Below are 14,830 nucleotides of genomic sequence, written 5' to 3'. Positions count from 1 at the left end.
TTTCTCGGGACAAAATCCTTGAAAATTGAGCTACTGAGAGAAATAAGACTGCTGAAAACCACAGAAATATCTGGGAGATATCAATGAATGCATTTCATAAATAGCCCTGATAGCAGTGAGTATTACGGTAACTGAACAAAGGTTGGGGAAGATGGCAGGAGTGATGCTGCAGCTAGTGGAGTTAGGGTAGGGATTGTAGAAGAGATGATCCATTTCCTTCTCTTAAACAAACAAACAAACAAAACAAAATGAACCAATCAATTTATTCTGTTTGTCTTTACTCAAAAATTATATTTTTCCAGGTAGATAAGAAACTATTTTTCCATGCAGTTCTTTCTTCAAGATTAATATAGCAAAATGTATTGCTCTCTTTGAGTCCATTGACTTGATGGGAAGAGAACTTTCTTTATTGAGCACTTTTTTTTTTTACTAGTTGATATATATTTTCAGCACAGTCTGCTTGTGCAGCTACGTAGGATGACACTGACATATTATTTGGGTTGGTAATCACAAAGGAAATTTATACTGTTGGGCTTTTTATTGTGACAGTTTATGGATAGTAAATTTAGCAGCTTATGTGCTTGCTGGAATTCGTTTACATTTATTCAAGCTTTTTGTAATTTTTATGAGGTTTGTCTTGCCAAGAAGATAAAAAATCTTACAGTTCTTTGGCCTTCACAAGTAGTATTTTCAGCATCTTTTAAAATGCAAATGCCAGTTCATACAACTATTTTAATTTATTTATTATATTCTGTATCTATGGTATAGAATACGTGACATCCTGCATAGTATATTAATTAATTAGCATAGTATACTAATCGAGCTTAGTATAGTATGCTTTAGAAAGCAGTCCAGGCAACTACAGGCTTCCATTGAATAAAATGAACCTGGATGGGGTAAGTTTGTATGATTGCGTGCTTGTCAGTGGTTCATGCCAGGTGCACCACAGTGCTAACAGATCACTGTGTGCATTAACTAACAAAGCAGCTGTGTAATGCACATTTGTGTATTGAAGTCAGTTCTAATTGTTATACATGTGCTCTAGTTTTGATTATTAGTATGGCGTGTTCCGATTTTATAAATAATGCACCATCAGTACCAGGATTTCTTTCAGTATGCAACTTCCAGACTGACCTCAGAGAACTCATTTCTGAAGTCCTGTGCATCTTCTGTTGCACACGTACAATAACCCAAGATATCAGATGCCATTTATGCTGAGAGGTGTATTATGCACATCGTGATTGTCCAATGGTGCTACATACAGGCATTTAACATATCACAATACATTCTGACTGAATTTACGTCTTGTAAATGGCAAACAGCACTTTGGTGACAGAAGCATAACAGATCTGCTGCTGATGTGAACACACGGATTTTAGACCTAGCCACCAGGTCATCTATACCTGAAGTGTGGCAGCTGTCCCTTAATGCTCAGTAGTGCTGGAAGACGGAGGTAATGCTTGATAACTGTCCCCTGCCACACAGTGGTGTGGGGTAATGCTGGACAGGCTGTAGGCACTTAAAGGCCTGTGAATGTACCCTGTCTGGAACTAGGACATCCTCTTCCATGAATGAGATTCCAAAGGGCTACAGCAATATCTGTAATAACAAGAAGCACTCCTGATCCTTCTTAGGACTTGGGGAATCCCAGCACCAAAAAAGTATTTCTCTGGCTTCTAGCTTGGAAAATTGTCACCAGTTTCTGTCAGACTGGCATCTCTCACTTCTTTTTTAGGCCTAGGGATATTTACATTTCCACTGCTTCTCTGATAATGCAGCTGGCTGGCATTCACAGATAGAAGGACAGAAGCACAAAAAGCTGTGCCAGGGGTGGTTCAGACTGCATATTAGGAAAAATGTATTTACCATGAGGGTGGCCAGACACTGGAACAAGTTTCTTGGCAAGGTTGTTGATACCCCATACCTCTCAGTGTTCAAGCAGTATTTGGATAATGCCTTCAGTGGCATGCTTTAACTTTTGTTTATCCCTGAAGAAGTCTGGCAGTTGGACTTGATGGTCTTTGAAGGTCCCTTCCAACTGAACTGTTCTGTTCTGTTCTCTTCTGTTCTTGAGAGTAATTATCCGTGCTGAGCACAGGGCAGGGTTGCTTGCAACTCTGCATAGCAAAAAACTTCCCAAAACAGTCTGGATGTACAGATCCCAAAATTACAGTGGAAGCACTAAGGGACTCACCTGTCAGTCAGACAACATGACAGGCAGCTGTGGGGCCAGCAGCTCTCTGCCTCACTGTTATTCAGATGACACCACTGATAAAGCATTCCCACCCCTTAGGGCTTACAGGGTGATATTCTTAATGTACAGAACAAACCATTCGTGGATGTACCAAAGTGCTCGGCCTAATTTGCCATCCTGCTGAGGATAAGAGCTGCCTGTGGAGAAAGTATATCCCTTATCTTAAACTATGAATTGGCGTCGTGGGAAAGTTAAGAGCGAAAGCATGGAAGAGAAAAACCTTGAAAAGGGCATCTCCATTTCAGTTTTTTAAACTTGGCTCTGTCTTGCACTTTAGTGCCTGGTATTTGAGTAGGGATGACTGGATATGTATTTCGGAGCACCTTTTAATCCACGTGGGGGAGATATTCAGAACCTCACTGGACTTGGCCCTCAGCAGGCTGATGTCACTTTGAAGTTTTTTGGTCAGGTGGGTGGCAGCCATACCAACCTATATCATCGTGTGACTCTGCAGTGCTGCCTTACTGTCCACAAGTACTACAGCCATACACAACAAATGTAAATCAAGCTTGAAAATATTTTGAAGTCAGTGTTGCTTCTTACCCCTCCAGATACCCTCAGCTTTTTCAAACAAGAAGAACGTCGAAGGGAGAAATGGGAACAGAATCATATGGCTGTCAGAAAGGTTTCTCGGCGATCTGTCAGCAAGGAGCGATGGGTGGAGACGCTTGTGGTTGCAGACAGTAAGATGGTTGAGTATCATGGAAGTGATCATGTGGAATCATATATCCTCACTATAATGAACATGGTATGTAAAACATTTCATTTTTTTGTTTGTCTTTAGATGAATGGAGCAAATTTCAACTTTATTATTTAGCTAATCACCTAGAAACAAGTTGGTAACATTGTTCACTGAAAGAAATGGAATATAGTTCATACATACTTATTAAAATTCTGTCTTTTAAAGCATTTTTTTTCCTTAGATGAATAGATGTCATTTTTCTCTGGATTTTAAATGAAAATTCTGCAGTTCTTAGTTTTGAGGACAGTACCACAAATTTATAAATTCTAGCACTAACTTTCATTTAGCTGAAATTCCTGTTCTCCCCTAGAACCTGTTGCTGATCAGTAAACTGTAGCTGCAGTAATAGAGAAAAATTCTACAGTTTCACGCATTAGGGATTCTTTCCCATGTCTTTGAATTATAAAGGTATACAGGAGCCCACTAGCAATTGTAGTGAATTTGAACTTTGCTCTAACATTATAAAGATAGTGCAATTTGGAGTCATATGCTGTTATTGAAGTTCAGCCAAAACATTTAGGGTGTAGGTTTTATATCTAACAGAAATGATTTGGCTACCTACATATTTGACAGTAGCATTTTTTGCAATGATTTTTTTCCTTTCTGTCACTTTTGTTGTTAGTCCCAGTAGACAGCTAAGCCCTAAGTTACTTGCTTTACCCCCTTTACACAGTTACTTGCTTTACCCCCCCCCTCCCCCCCCAACAACACTTCAGTGGGGTGAGGAAGAGAATTAGAAGGGTATTAGAGGGATGCCCCATCTCTGGTGGTGTTCAGGGCCAGGCTGGATGGGGCGCTGGCAAGCCTGGTCTAATGGGTGGCATCCCTGCCTATGGCAGGGGGGATGGAATGGAACTAGATGATATTTAAGGTCCCTTCCAACCCAAGCCATACATCACGTACAAGTGAGGATACTCCTTGGTTGAGATAAACACAGTTTAATTGGTAAAGCAAAGCTGTGTGTACAAGTAAAGCAAACCAAGGAGTTCATTCACTGCTTCCCACTGACAGGCAGATATTTAGCCATTTCCAGGAAAGCAGGGCTTCATCATGCATAAGGGTTACTTGGGAAGACAAACATCATAACTCTAAATGTCATCTCTCATTTTCCCCTTCCCCCCAGCATTTATGGCTGAGAATGACACTGTGCCTTCAGAATTCCCCTATGGAATATCCCTTTGGTCAGATGGAGTCAGCTGTCCCCCCCTCCCAACTTCTCGCACACCCCCAGCCTACTTGCTGATGGGCATTGTGAGAAACAGGAATTCTTGACACCAAATACACACTGTTCAGCAACAGCTGAAACATCTGTGTCGTAAATCAGCACCATATGAGCTACTATGAAGAAAATTAACTCTATACCAGCCAAAATGAGTACAACTGCTTTTCCAGATAAGTTTCCTGCTTCTAATATAAAGACCATGTTTAAAAGAAAGAAAGAAAGAGAGAGAGAGAGAAAGAAAGTTTAACAGTTTAACTTTCAATGTTTTTTACTGTGTGACAAGTTTCAAAATATAAGTTGACCTGGGAAAAGCAGTAATGTTTCATGAGACAGACTACAGATTATTTCATGTTGTTATCTGTATCATAACAGGTATTGACCTTGGAGAGTCTGTTGAAGACGTATTCCATGTCCTTATCATGGTGTGTGTGTAATATATACAAAATTAATCACAGTGTAATTCTAGCCATGACAATTGATCTATTGCTTACATTTGTACTGTGTGTTCCTGACATTACCCCAAGTGGTCTGGCTAGCTTAGTGAGGTAATGAGTCTCGGTGAAGAGACACAAAGATGATTTGGGCACGTGAAGTTTTGTCTACACAGGGAAAACCCATGGAATAAAACACTGCCATGATTTGATTCAGGAACAAACAAGTCTTAACATTTTCTCTGCAGTCTGTACCTGATATATTAGGGTTACCCAAAAATGATTCAATTTCTAGCCCCATATCTTGAAAAAGGATTGTAAACAAATCAAATCTTTGTATTTAAAATCACAATTTCCACTATATCTCAGTAATTTCTCCTTTAATGGTATTCTCCAAACCAATTTTGACCTAAATGCAATCTTTTTTATCCATGCATATTTCTTGTGATACAAAGCATAGCTCACCTATAGGTAGATTCTCACTATATACTATTCTCATTCCATTTTCTTCTGCCTAATTCAGCATTATGATAATGTTAATCACATTTTATTTGGCCAAGTTTTTCTGGAGTTCAATTCTTGCCTTAATGTTTTGCCTTTTTTTTTTTTTAAATATGGATTCATTATCTTTACTTTTGTTTTTTGCATCCTCTTCTGTGATGTAAGAATATGCGTATCCATCATTTAACTGATTTCTGTTTGCCTAATACAGAGTTACTAATGCTTTGGTGTGGCAGAAACTGATTCCTATCAAACCAAAACATGAGGATTTTACGTGCTGTTCTTTTGCACCCTGAGATGACCCCTCCATCATTATTGTGTGACTGTAGATGTTACATTCATTTCTGTTAATATTTTTCAAGAACTTTGAAGTGTTTCAGCAGGCAGTGAAGGATGCAGGCCCAAAGCTGGTGCATTCGTCTGGATGACAAATGGACAAAATAATCTTGTGTGTGTAATCTATGCTTTTGTTCTTTGGGTTAGTAATTTTTGTCAAATCCTGTAGCATCACTCATTTGACAGAGCTGCACTTTGTGGTAGCTCTAACGTCAGTTTTCACTAAATTTTCAGTGAAGTGTATTGGGGATCTAAAAAGTTAAAGAAAAACAAAACTACACCTCACATCCCAAGGTGTACAGTGTGCTTGAAGTAAATGCCATATTTTCTCTCTAAAGTTCTGTTCTGCTATAGAGGAATCAGTTAATCTCATACCTCCTGGCTCTGGCACAGGTCACAGGGCTGTTCCATGATCCAAGCATTGGCAATGCAATTCACATTGTGCTGGTCCGGCTCATCCTCTTCGAGGAGGAGGAGGTAAGGTTTTAATTTTCCTTAAAATACCATTTATGACACCTGGGAGTTGAGCCCTAATTATGGAGAGGAAGATTTGTTTGCTTAAAATAGTTTGTTAATTTTACTCTTCCGTTAATCTGTTGACTTTGGCACATCTGCTTTTAGGATAAATCCTTTCCTGAGCAGGAAAGTATTTAGCTCATGACTTCAGGTATTTTTGCATAAAATCCTCAAGGAAAATGTAATTAAAATGGGTAAATTAGGAATGGCAAAATGGAATCTCTTGAGTGTCAAAAGAACATGGGATACTAAGGAAGATTAGATGAGGAACAAAAATTAACATGTGTCACCATTCAGAATCTAATTACCTGACATTATCTGAAACGCATTATGAAGTGTAATACTAGAGTATTTGCAGGTCCCTGAAGAAGTAAATCTATTATTGTACAGCTGCAGTACACATTTTTCTTATTAGATCTCTTTCAAAGTTCAAAAATGAGGTCTAAGTAGATGCTAATTGCTGTGAACTAGCTGTGTATTGGCAGTTTCCAATGTCAGTGATGCACAACTATTTTGCTACATGCTTAAATACATGCTGATTGTGATAATTTTATTTCCTGCTCTGACTGCAGGAACACATTGAGGGGATTTTCTCAGTGACTTATGGTTTGTGACCATAATCCAAATGGTAGCAATGCTATTGAAGGCAGTGAACAAAGCCAGGGAGTGAGGCTATGCCTTGTGAAATAAGATTAAGCAGGCAAAAACTGTAGTTCATGTCTTAAACAGGACAGCTGATCCCTGAACTCTATAGTGACCTCCAATTAAGTGTACTTGCTAAATTTCTGTGTCTGTTTTGAAAATAAAGCATGGATTACTATTCAGTTGAGTATGGCAATGCTGGAAGTAAACATGGTGGTTATATTTAAAATTTTGGGGTTTAGTTACTCAGAAGTGATAATCTGGTAGCAATGTTATCTAGATACTTTGTAAAAAAATTGCTACAATAAACAAAGGAAAGATAGGACAGGTACCCAAGACCAGAAAGGGGAAAATAGTCCTTCTTAATTAATTTATTTTGCATACTTTATATTTCTGAAGTTTTGGTAACTTGCATGTATGTTATATAATCATAAGATAAGGAAGACGCATCTATGACTGCATTGTCTTTTCTTGGAATTTAAAAACATTGTGAAAGAGATATGCCCTTAGAAGTGTAATTATTCCCTAAGCATAAGTTTGTTCACATCACACCCAGTGACAAACATGAGCATGAAGTCCCACGCTAGTTATTTGTTACCCTCTTAATTAAAAAAAAGGGAAAAGTGCTTTCGAGAAAATACAAAATGTTTGTTCAAAAATTTCGATGCCATTGGATTTTATGAAGCCCACTTACAAAAAAAAAGTACATTCTGCCTTTTATTTTTTGTTAGCTGCATCATTAAAAAGTAAAGATTTTAACTTAATATTCAAGATGATATATAAATACATGTCATTACTCTTAACAATTGCTCTAGCTTAGGTAAAAGCATAAGCAACTATATTTCAGACTTCATAGCTAACATTGCTGGCATGTTATTGCAATACAGTCTTGTATTTACAATAGTATTTTCTTTCACTTCCCATTAGCAAGGCTTGAAGATAGTTCACCATGCTGATAAGACACTAGCCAGCTTCTGCAAATGGCAAAAGAGTGTCAATCCCAAGAGTGATGTCAACCCTATGCATCACGATGTGGCTGTCCTTCTAACCAGGTATGACAGAAGTTCACTAGATGGAACTAGATATTTTTTAGTTGTATTACTTTTGGTGATGATTTTTTTTTGTTAGCTTATGTCTTCGTTTAGTTCATTCTGCTTTCCCAGTAAAGTGATTTATCTGATGAAGACATGCTGTTTCAGAAACACAGTGTTAATGCAAAAATAAACTAGTGTAAGTATGCCTGACATTCACAAAGGCAGAGAATATGAGTTATATTATAAAAACATGTGGTGAAGGTTAGACCTGCTGTACCTTTTAAAGATATTGTTTTTCATTTGTTTTCAAAGTACATATAACACTCTATATACGAATGTGGGTGTTTTATTAGACATGCACCTTAGTCAGGAAATTGAGAACTGTATGTCCCAAGAGACTAGAAGTTTACAGAGCTCAGGTCTTTCACCCCACCTGATCCTGTCTCATTTAATGCTCAGTCACTTCTTTAATCTTTTTTGAAGGAATATACCAAACAACCTATCATGTAGATAAGCAACTGCATAATGACAAATCCTAAAATAATATACAGGTGCAGTTCAGAATGGACAAATATTTTTGAAGACTACAATTTAAAGTGTGTGATTTTATCTCAGTATTCTGAGTAAGAGAAAATCTTTTTCTTACATGTGAGCAATGGAGGCACACAAAACTTAAAGGTGATAAATGAGGTTACCCAGGGAGTATGTGGCAGGACATGAGGCAGAAATTCTGCAGGCCTGTCAGAATCGATCCAGTCTACACACAACTTAGAGGAAAGATTGGGTTCCAGATCTGGAAAAAAAAGTCCTAAACTAGTCTGTCAGGTAAAAAACAAACAAACAAAACAAAAAAACAAACAAACAAACAAACAACAAACCAAACCAAACCAAAAACCAACACACAAACTGAACAACTTAAAACAAACAAACAAAAACTCTAGTTGTACAGTAAGAAAATCAACAGGTGTTAAAATAAGGACAAGAATAAGAAGTCTCCAAATGTTGAGTGGTTTACCTCTCCAAATAAACAGTCTTCAGACATTTTATTTAAATGAAGCCAATGTGTGTTTGGGTAAATGTTGGATCACCTCTCTGGCAACCCTTCAGTGGCTGCAAATGCATTGTACCTGGCAGTGCTGATATACAGGATCTAAATTGCCATTCTTAACCTAAGAGGAGACCCTGTTGCAGTTGGATGTTCCTCCAAAGAGCCTGAAATATGGTTGTAACCCCCTCAGCCTGCTCTGACTGAACTGGTAGAAGGAGATCCCAGATTTCTGAGGATCCCTGTGAGGATCTGTCTCATTCCCTCCTGTTCAGAGCCCTGTTCAGAGCCCAAAAATGCATGTCTTTCTTCCAGTTCTTCTAGCAGACTGGACAGAATCCAGCCAAACCTTTTGACAGAAGGGCCCAGTTTTTGACTGTGTGCAGTTCCTTAATGTTGGCAATGACACAGCAGCACACACCTGTTTGCTAGGGGAATATTCCATGATGAGGGAGGTGAATTGTTGGCCTAAACAGCTTACAGGGATTTTGGCACCACGGTAGTGTGGAGACTCTTCTGCAGCAGCACACTGGCTGCCTGTAGCTGTGGGTCTGATGTCCTAAGTGAGGTGGTGGAATTAAAGGGTGACTTTTCTTAAAGATGTTATAAGAAGAGACCTAGTGAAAGCTAAAGCTAAAGCAGATTAAAGAGGCTGAGAGTGGATCACTAGAGAGAAAACTATTGTCCTGACTAGTAAATCCTTGTACAAAAATTAGAAGAAAAGAAATTCTGCATGTCATTCATCATCAGGCATGTGCTAGAAAACTTCACATGTGCTATAATCAAAACACTGTCAGAAGTGGAGATTTTAAAACCTTCTTTTGCAAGTTGAGAATAAACATATGTATTCAGGCACAACAGCAATGTCAATATTGATTACAAATTATAGCACTGTAAACAGTAATACCAGAACAAGTGCATGTTGTTACGTGTATGTTTGTAAAACGTTATCACGATGCTTTGTTTAAAAAAATTAGCACAAATTAGCAGTGATACATTATGAGAGGGGAGAGGAACACTCAACCCATTGTAAGGGACTCTCTGCAGTTGTTTTAAAACTTTTAATGGTAAGACTTTTTTCTTTTCTTTTCTTTTCTTTTTTTTTAAATTCTAGAAAGGACATTTGTGCTGGTATGAATCGTCCATGTGAAACTTTAGGTTTGTCTCATCTGTCAGGCATGTGTCAGCCTCACAGAAGCTGTAACATCAATGAAGATTCTGGCCTTCCATTGGCATTCACTATTGCTCATGAACTTGGACACAGGTATAGTTGAAAGTGAAGGGGGACCATGATGAGTTTAACTTATTCTTTGCTTATTAATGGTTGAATTGCCAGTCAGAAACAAAACAAGGAGTGAGTTAATGTCTCTTCATTATTGAAATCAAAACCATGCTGGTTTTTAATGAGCAGAGGAATAAGAGATTCTTAATTCTTTGACCTTTGTTTATACTTAGAATTATTTAGTATACCCCTTTTAACATTCTGCTAGGGCAATACATTTACATAATTAAGCTGCAAACAATCATCACTTAATGCCTTTTCTCCCATACTCACTTTTCCTAGCACATATTGAATTACTATGCAATTACTTCATATAATCTTCAAATTAATCAAAATCATTTATATAAAACATTCATATTCTATCAGTGTATTTGAGTATTTTAGATTTAGCTGGAAACTGGTTTTAATTCAACCAGCCAAACTTCACAGAAATACATGTATGAAGTCCTGTCTTAACATATAGTTACTTTTTGTCTTGTCTTAGTAACTGGTAGTTTCCGTAGATTAATATTCCCATTGTTGGTTCATGTAGGTCAAGTTGACTAAGTTTATTAGGCATTTAGTTTTGGACCTGCCTAAACTTTTTATTTTTCTATGATTGGGTCTTTTTGCTTGAAACTAGATTTCTCCGTATTCCCACTTTGTGAGGGTGTTTTGGTTGGTTAGTTGATTTATTAAACTCACCTGAAGTATTTGGATTTTTGAATCTTTTGAGACTGAGTTGCTTTCTCCTGGCTAGAAAATTCTTGTGGATACTTTGGTTTGAATAAAATGTTGGCACTTTTCATTCGGGCCATGTTGCTTGGCTAGGTGACATGTTCGTTGCTGTATCACATTACTTTCATTATGTACCAAACCTCCACTCAGGATGGAGTCTGTATTTCCTGATGAGATATAAAATCTGATAAAAAGATTACTTACGTATTAATTGGCCTTTCTTTATTCAACCTGTCAGTTCTCAGAAAGGAAATAATGTAAGCAAATAATGATGAAATCATTCATAATTGGATCTAGGTGCTTTGAGGTTTAGTCTCTTGGTCCCCACAACCTCTTGCTGACAGAAAGCTTTTTCATTACTGCTTGTTATCAGAAAACACTTCGCCATAGAGTCATGCGTGACCTCCTGGTTTGACCTACATGGCTGGTAACTCACCGTCTTTTGGATGCTGTGAGACAGTACTGCTGTACTAGCTTTTGCAGAGTGCTGCAGGGCCTCCTTGCCTTTAAGTATGGTCTCCGCAAAGACAGTGGAATGCTGTAGAGTTCATCATGAACTTGAAACCATACTTTACCCAAGCCAGCATAGTGTACATATATATAAAAGTTCTAAATGGCTAATAAAAGTCTGTAAGAACAGATTAAAAAAAAAAAAGAGAGAGAGAGAGAGCGAAATAAAGAGAGGAAAAAAAAAGAAAAAAACTGCACCCATTTTAAATGGATTTCAAAGTCACTCTTTCTCATACTGTCCCTCCAAATGTTCACAGACTCCTGCATCAACAGACCCTGTTCATGGAAAAGGGCCTGTCACTAGGGGGACACACTTGATGTTATAGCTTAGGCCTGTTAACTGCAGTTGATTCTGACTGAAGCCGTGCTCTGCATTTGGAACATTTGAGTCATGGTACAATTACATTTTCCAGAAACAAAGTCTTAGTGGTTTGAACTCACCGGAAAGGTCTTTGTCTGATTCATTACTGAATCATGACCTGAGTTAGTTTTCACTGCTCTTTTACACACGGACATATACAACTTCAGATGTTAACAATGCAGGTGTCAAAATCTTTCATATACTAATATCTCTGTATGTTATTATTTCAGATAATCTCCTTCACACTGAGATGATGTGGAATCATTTATGTTTAGTCCACTGAATCCCACACAAAGTTTTTTGTTTATGACTTTTATAAGGTGTTGAATAAAGAAATCTCATAATAAGTCAGAAAAGCTGAAGAGAAAGCTGTTGGAAAGACAGCTTCCTGCCGTGGAGATCTGTTTGTAAAATACATCTGGAGGAAGTTAAATAGGAAGAAGTGAAGTTTGGAGGCTAATCCACTGAAGTTCAGTAATGTGGAAAATGTTTTTGTCTAAATCTACCAAAAGAGACATAAAAAGAAGCAATAGAGGCAAAATAAGGGAGTGAAAGAAAGTGTAACAAAGCCTGACCATAGTTAAAGTAGTACAAGTCTAAGCAACTGGGCTCCACAAGTTAGGAAGCACTCTAGAAGCTTTGACATAACTTTGAGGTTTAAACTGGCACTCCTGGCCAAGTTGTGCAATAGCGTTCTGACAACCTTAAAAATAGCCCTGAATGTAATCTTTGACACTTCTTTATTTTATTTTATTTTGTTTGGTCTGATAATATTGCTGTGCATAACAGATATATTTGAAAGCCTGTTGAAATGTAGATTTTTGGTATGTTTTGGGTCAGATTTATGTGTTTGGGTGTTTTTTTTTTGACAAACGGGTATCTGCAGTTCACCAGAGGCAGAAGCAACCCTACTGTCTTTTAAACACAGCGTGGAACATCTAGATGAGTGTTGCGGTACATCCGATCAGCTGGAGTTATTAGATGTTGTTTTGTTTTTCCAGTTTTGGTATCCAGCATGACGGAAAAGAGAACGACTGTGAGCCTGTTGGAAAGCGCCCGTACATCATGTCCCGGCAGCTGCAGTACGATCCTACTCCACTCACCTGGTCACCGTGCAGCAAGGAATACATCACACGTTTCCTAGAGTGAGTGATTGGGTTGTAGCATTTCCCTGAAATGAGTACAACTGTGTATGAAAAGTTCGATAAACTACCAGAAACAAGTGCTGTTTGTCAGTAGCACTGCAGTGTATCTTAGCTGGAATCTGGAACTGTTGTTTCCAAAGGCCATATCAAAAATTACCGTTAACAATTAGATACTACAAGTCGGTATAGAGGCATCAAAAAGATGGCTTTTGTTTAGCTTTGTTTATTTTTTTTAATATGCAATTTTTGTTTTTCAGCCGAGGGTGGGGATTCTGTCTGGATGATATCCCCCAAAAAGAATTCTTAAAGTCGCCAATCATTGCTCCTGGAATGATTTATGATGTACATCACCAGTGCCAGCTTCAGTATGGCTCCAATGCTACTTTCTGTGAAGATGTGGATGTGAGTGCTCTGTATTTTTCTTCTTTCTACTAATAACAGCTTAAACATTTGGAACAGTGTGGAAGTGCAGTCAGTGAACCAACCTCAGTTGCTAACTACATGTATAGCATGTTCAGTCTTGTAGGCTAGATGCGCAGTACAAGCATTGCGTAACACAGTGTTTTAATTCTACCCTGCAGACTTGTTGCACTGTTTGCCTTATATATTCCAAGACATTTACTGGGTCTCCCCATACTTGATGTTAAGTACCTGTCATTCAATGGTGGAGTCATTTTGGTTTGAAAATTAAAATCCTGATTTTAGGTAAATTAGCAGTGGAACTTAAGTCCTGTTATCAAAAACAAGGTGCTTTTCAAGCATATAGCTTTCAAGTGACCAAATCATACTGGTAACAAATATTCAGTTCTAGGAAGTATTTTCTGAAGAATTTCATACTCATGGTGGTCTAACTAATTAAAGGAAATTTCGATCCATAGACTATGAAGAATCTGTGTCCCCATCATACATGAGATTTTTATGTCTAAACAGGTAATTTGTAGTTACCCTGGGGTTTTATCTCACAGCACAGCAAAACAGTGCTGTGTGAAGATGCATGAGAATGGTATAGTGACATCAGCACAATTCCCTGCAAGAGCTAGGAAGCACTGCAGAGTAGCAGATTATATTAGCAATGGTGTCACGCTGTGCCATTGTAACTGTACATAGCATGTTCAGAGCTATGAAGCTCAGTGCAGTCCTTTCCTACACGGAGGAGTTCAGAAACAGTGGTTTGAAGTGCTAGTCTAGCTAAGTGATAACTAGGTTTTGCTGAGTTTTGGGCAACAATATTAATTAAACTTTGCAGGCAGCATAACATTTTCCTCTGCGTGTTAAGCAGGGCTGTGGCAGTAGTGTCTTCACTAGGCAAGGTACTGTGCACAACTGTGGGTTGGGGACTGCTGATCTTGATTGTTTATTCCATTTGGATAATTATGCGTATCCTCATTTACTCTCCTATTAGAGGGATTACTTCTGATTAATCTCCCTTAGCCTTAATAGATAACATGATTACCAATGTTGAACTGCAACTACTGAATCTGAAGCAGGTATTGAAAAATTGCTTTCATTTGCTGTTCCAGTTTCCTCAGCTAGTGTAATTTGTCCAACAGTACAGATAGAAAATTAAAGTGTAATTTTGCAGTGCTGGTTCATTCTGTGTCTCCTTGGGTTTGAACCTGTGGGCCTCTACATTCAGCATCTCTTGATGAACCGATTTTACAGCTAGATATATGTCAGAAAATTAATTGATATCATCTTATTTTGCTTTTTAGTGCAAGGACTGTGTTTTGCAGGTAGCTGCACTGGCAAGAAGCTTGATTATGAATTAGTATAGTTTGTGTGGCATTTCATCTAAGAAACCAGACTATTATTTACCTTTCCAGTTTTTACTGAACATTCACTGACCAAGCTACGTTTGTTGTGTAACTTTTAATGTCTGAATTCGATCCACAGATTCTTTCTGAGGGAAGAATCAGTATTTAGTATATGTCAGTATATAGTTGAAGATGCCCAAAGGCTCAGTGATTACACTTACAGATTCCTCTAGTATCTTGTGAAATACATATATGTTGTCACTATAATGTGAAAAGAAAAGCAAAATACAGGTTAGGAGGAGTTTTCCAAGTAGTAAGTGGATGCTCAGCTTTCTATA

The 14,830-nt window shown here is 38.0% G+C and overlaps 1 protein-coding gene across 3 annotated transcripts in view; it reads left to right on the top strand.

Annotated features, from left to right (window-relative positions):
- ADAMTS12 (ADAM metallopeptidase with thrombospondin type 1 motif 12) overlaps positions 1-14,830 on the top strand; it is a 173,052-nt gene that overhangs the window by 94,395 nt on the left and 63,827 nt on the right. For all 3 annotated transcript variants that reach the window (XM_038170323.1, XM_072030844.1, XM_038170324.2), the window contains 6 exons: positions 2,806-3,002; positions 5,880-5,963; positions 7,572-7,696; positions 9,838-9,987; positions 12,595-12,738; positions 12,996-13,140. In XM_038170323.1, the coding sequence (XP_038026251.1) occupies positions 2,806-3,002; positions 5,880-5,963; positions 7,572-7,696; positions 9,838-9,987; positions 12,595-12,738; positions 12,996-13,140 (845 nt within the window). The remainder of the gene's footprint in view (positions 1-2,805; positions 3,003-5,879; positions 5,964-7,571; positions 7,697-9,837; positions 9,988-12,594; positions 12,739-12,995; positions 13,141-14,830) is intronic.

This window comes from Anas platyrhynchos, chromosome Z, assembly GCF_047663525.1.
Source record: "Anas platyrhynchos isolate ZD024472 breed Pekin duck chromosome Z, IASCAAS_PekinDuck_T2T, whole genome shotgun sequence".
Lineage (NCBI taxonomy): Eukaryota > Metazoa > Chordata > Aves > Anseriformes > Anatidae > Anas > Anas platyrhynchos.
Note: the sequence above shows the minus strand (reverse complement) of the source record. Positions and strands in the feature narration are given on the sequence as shown.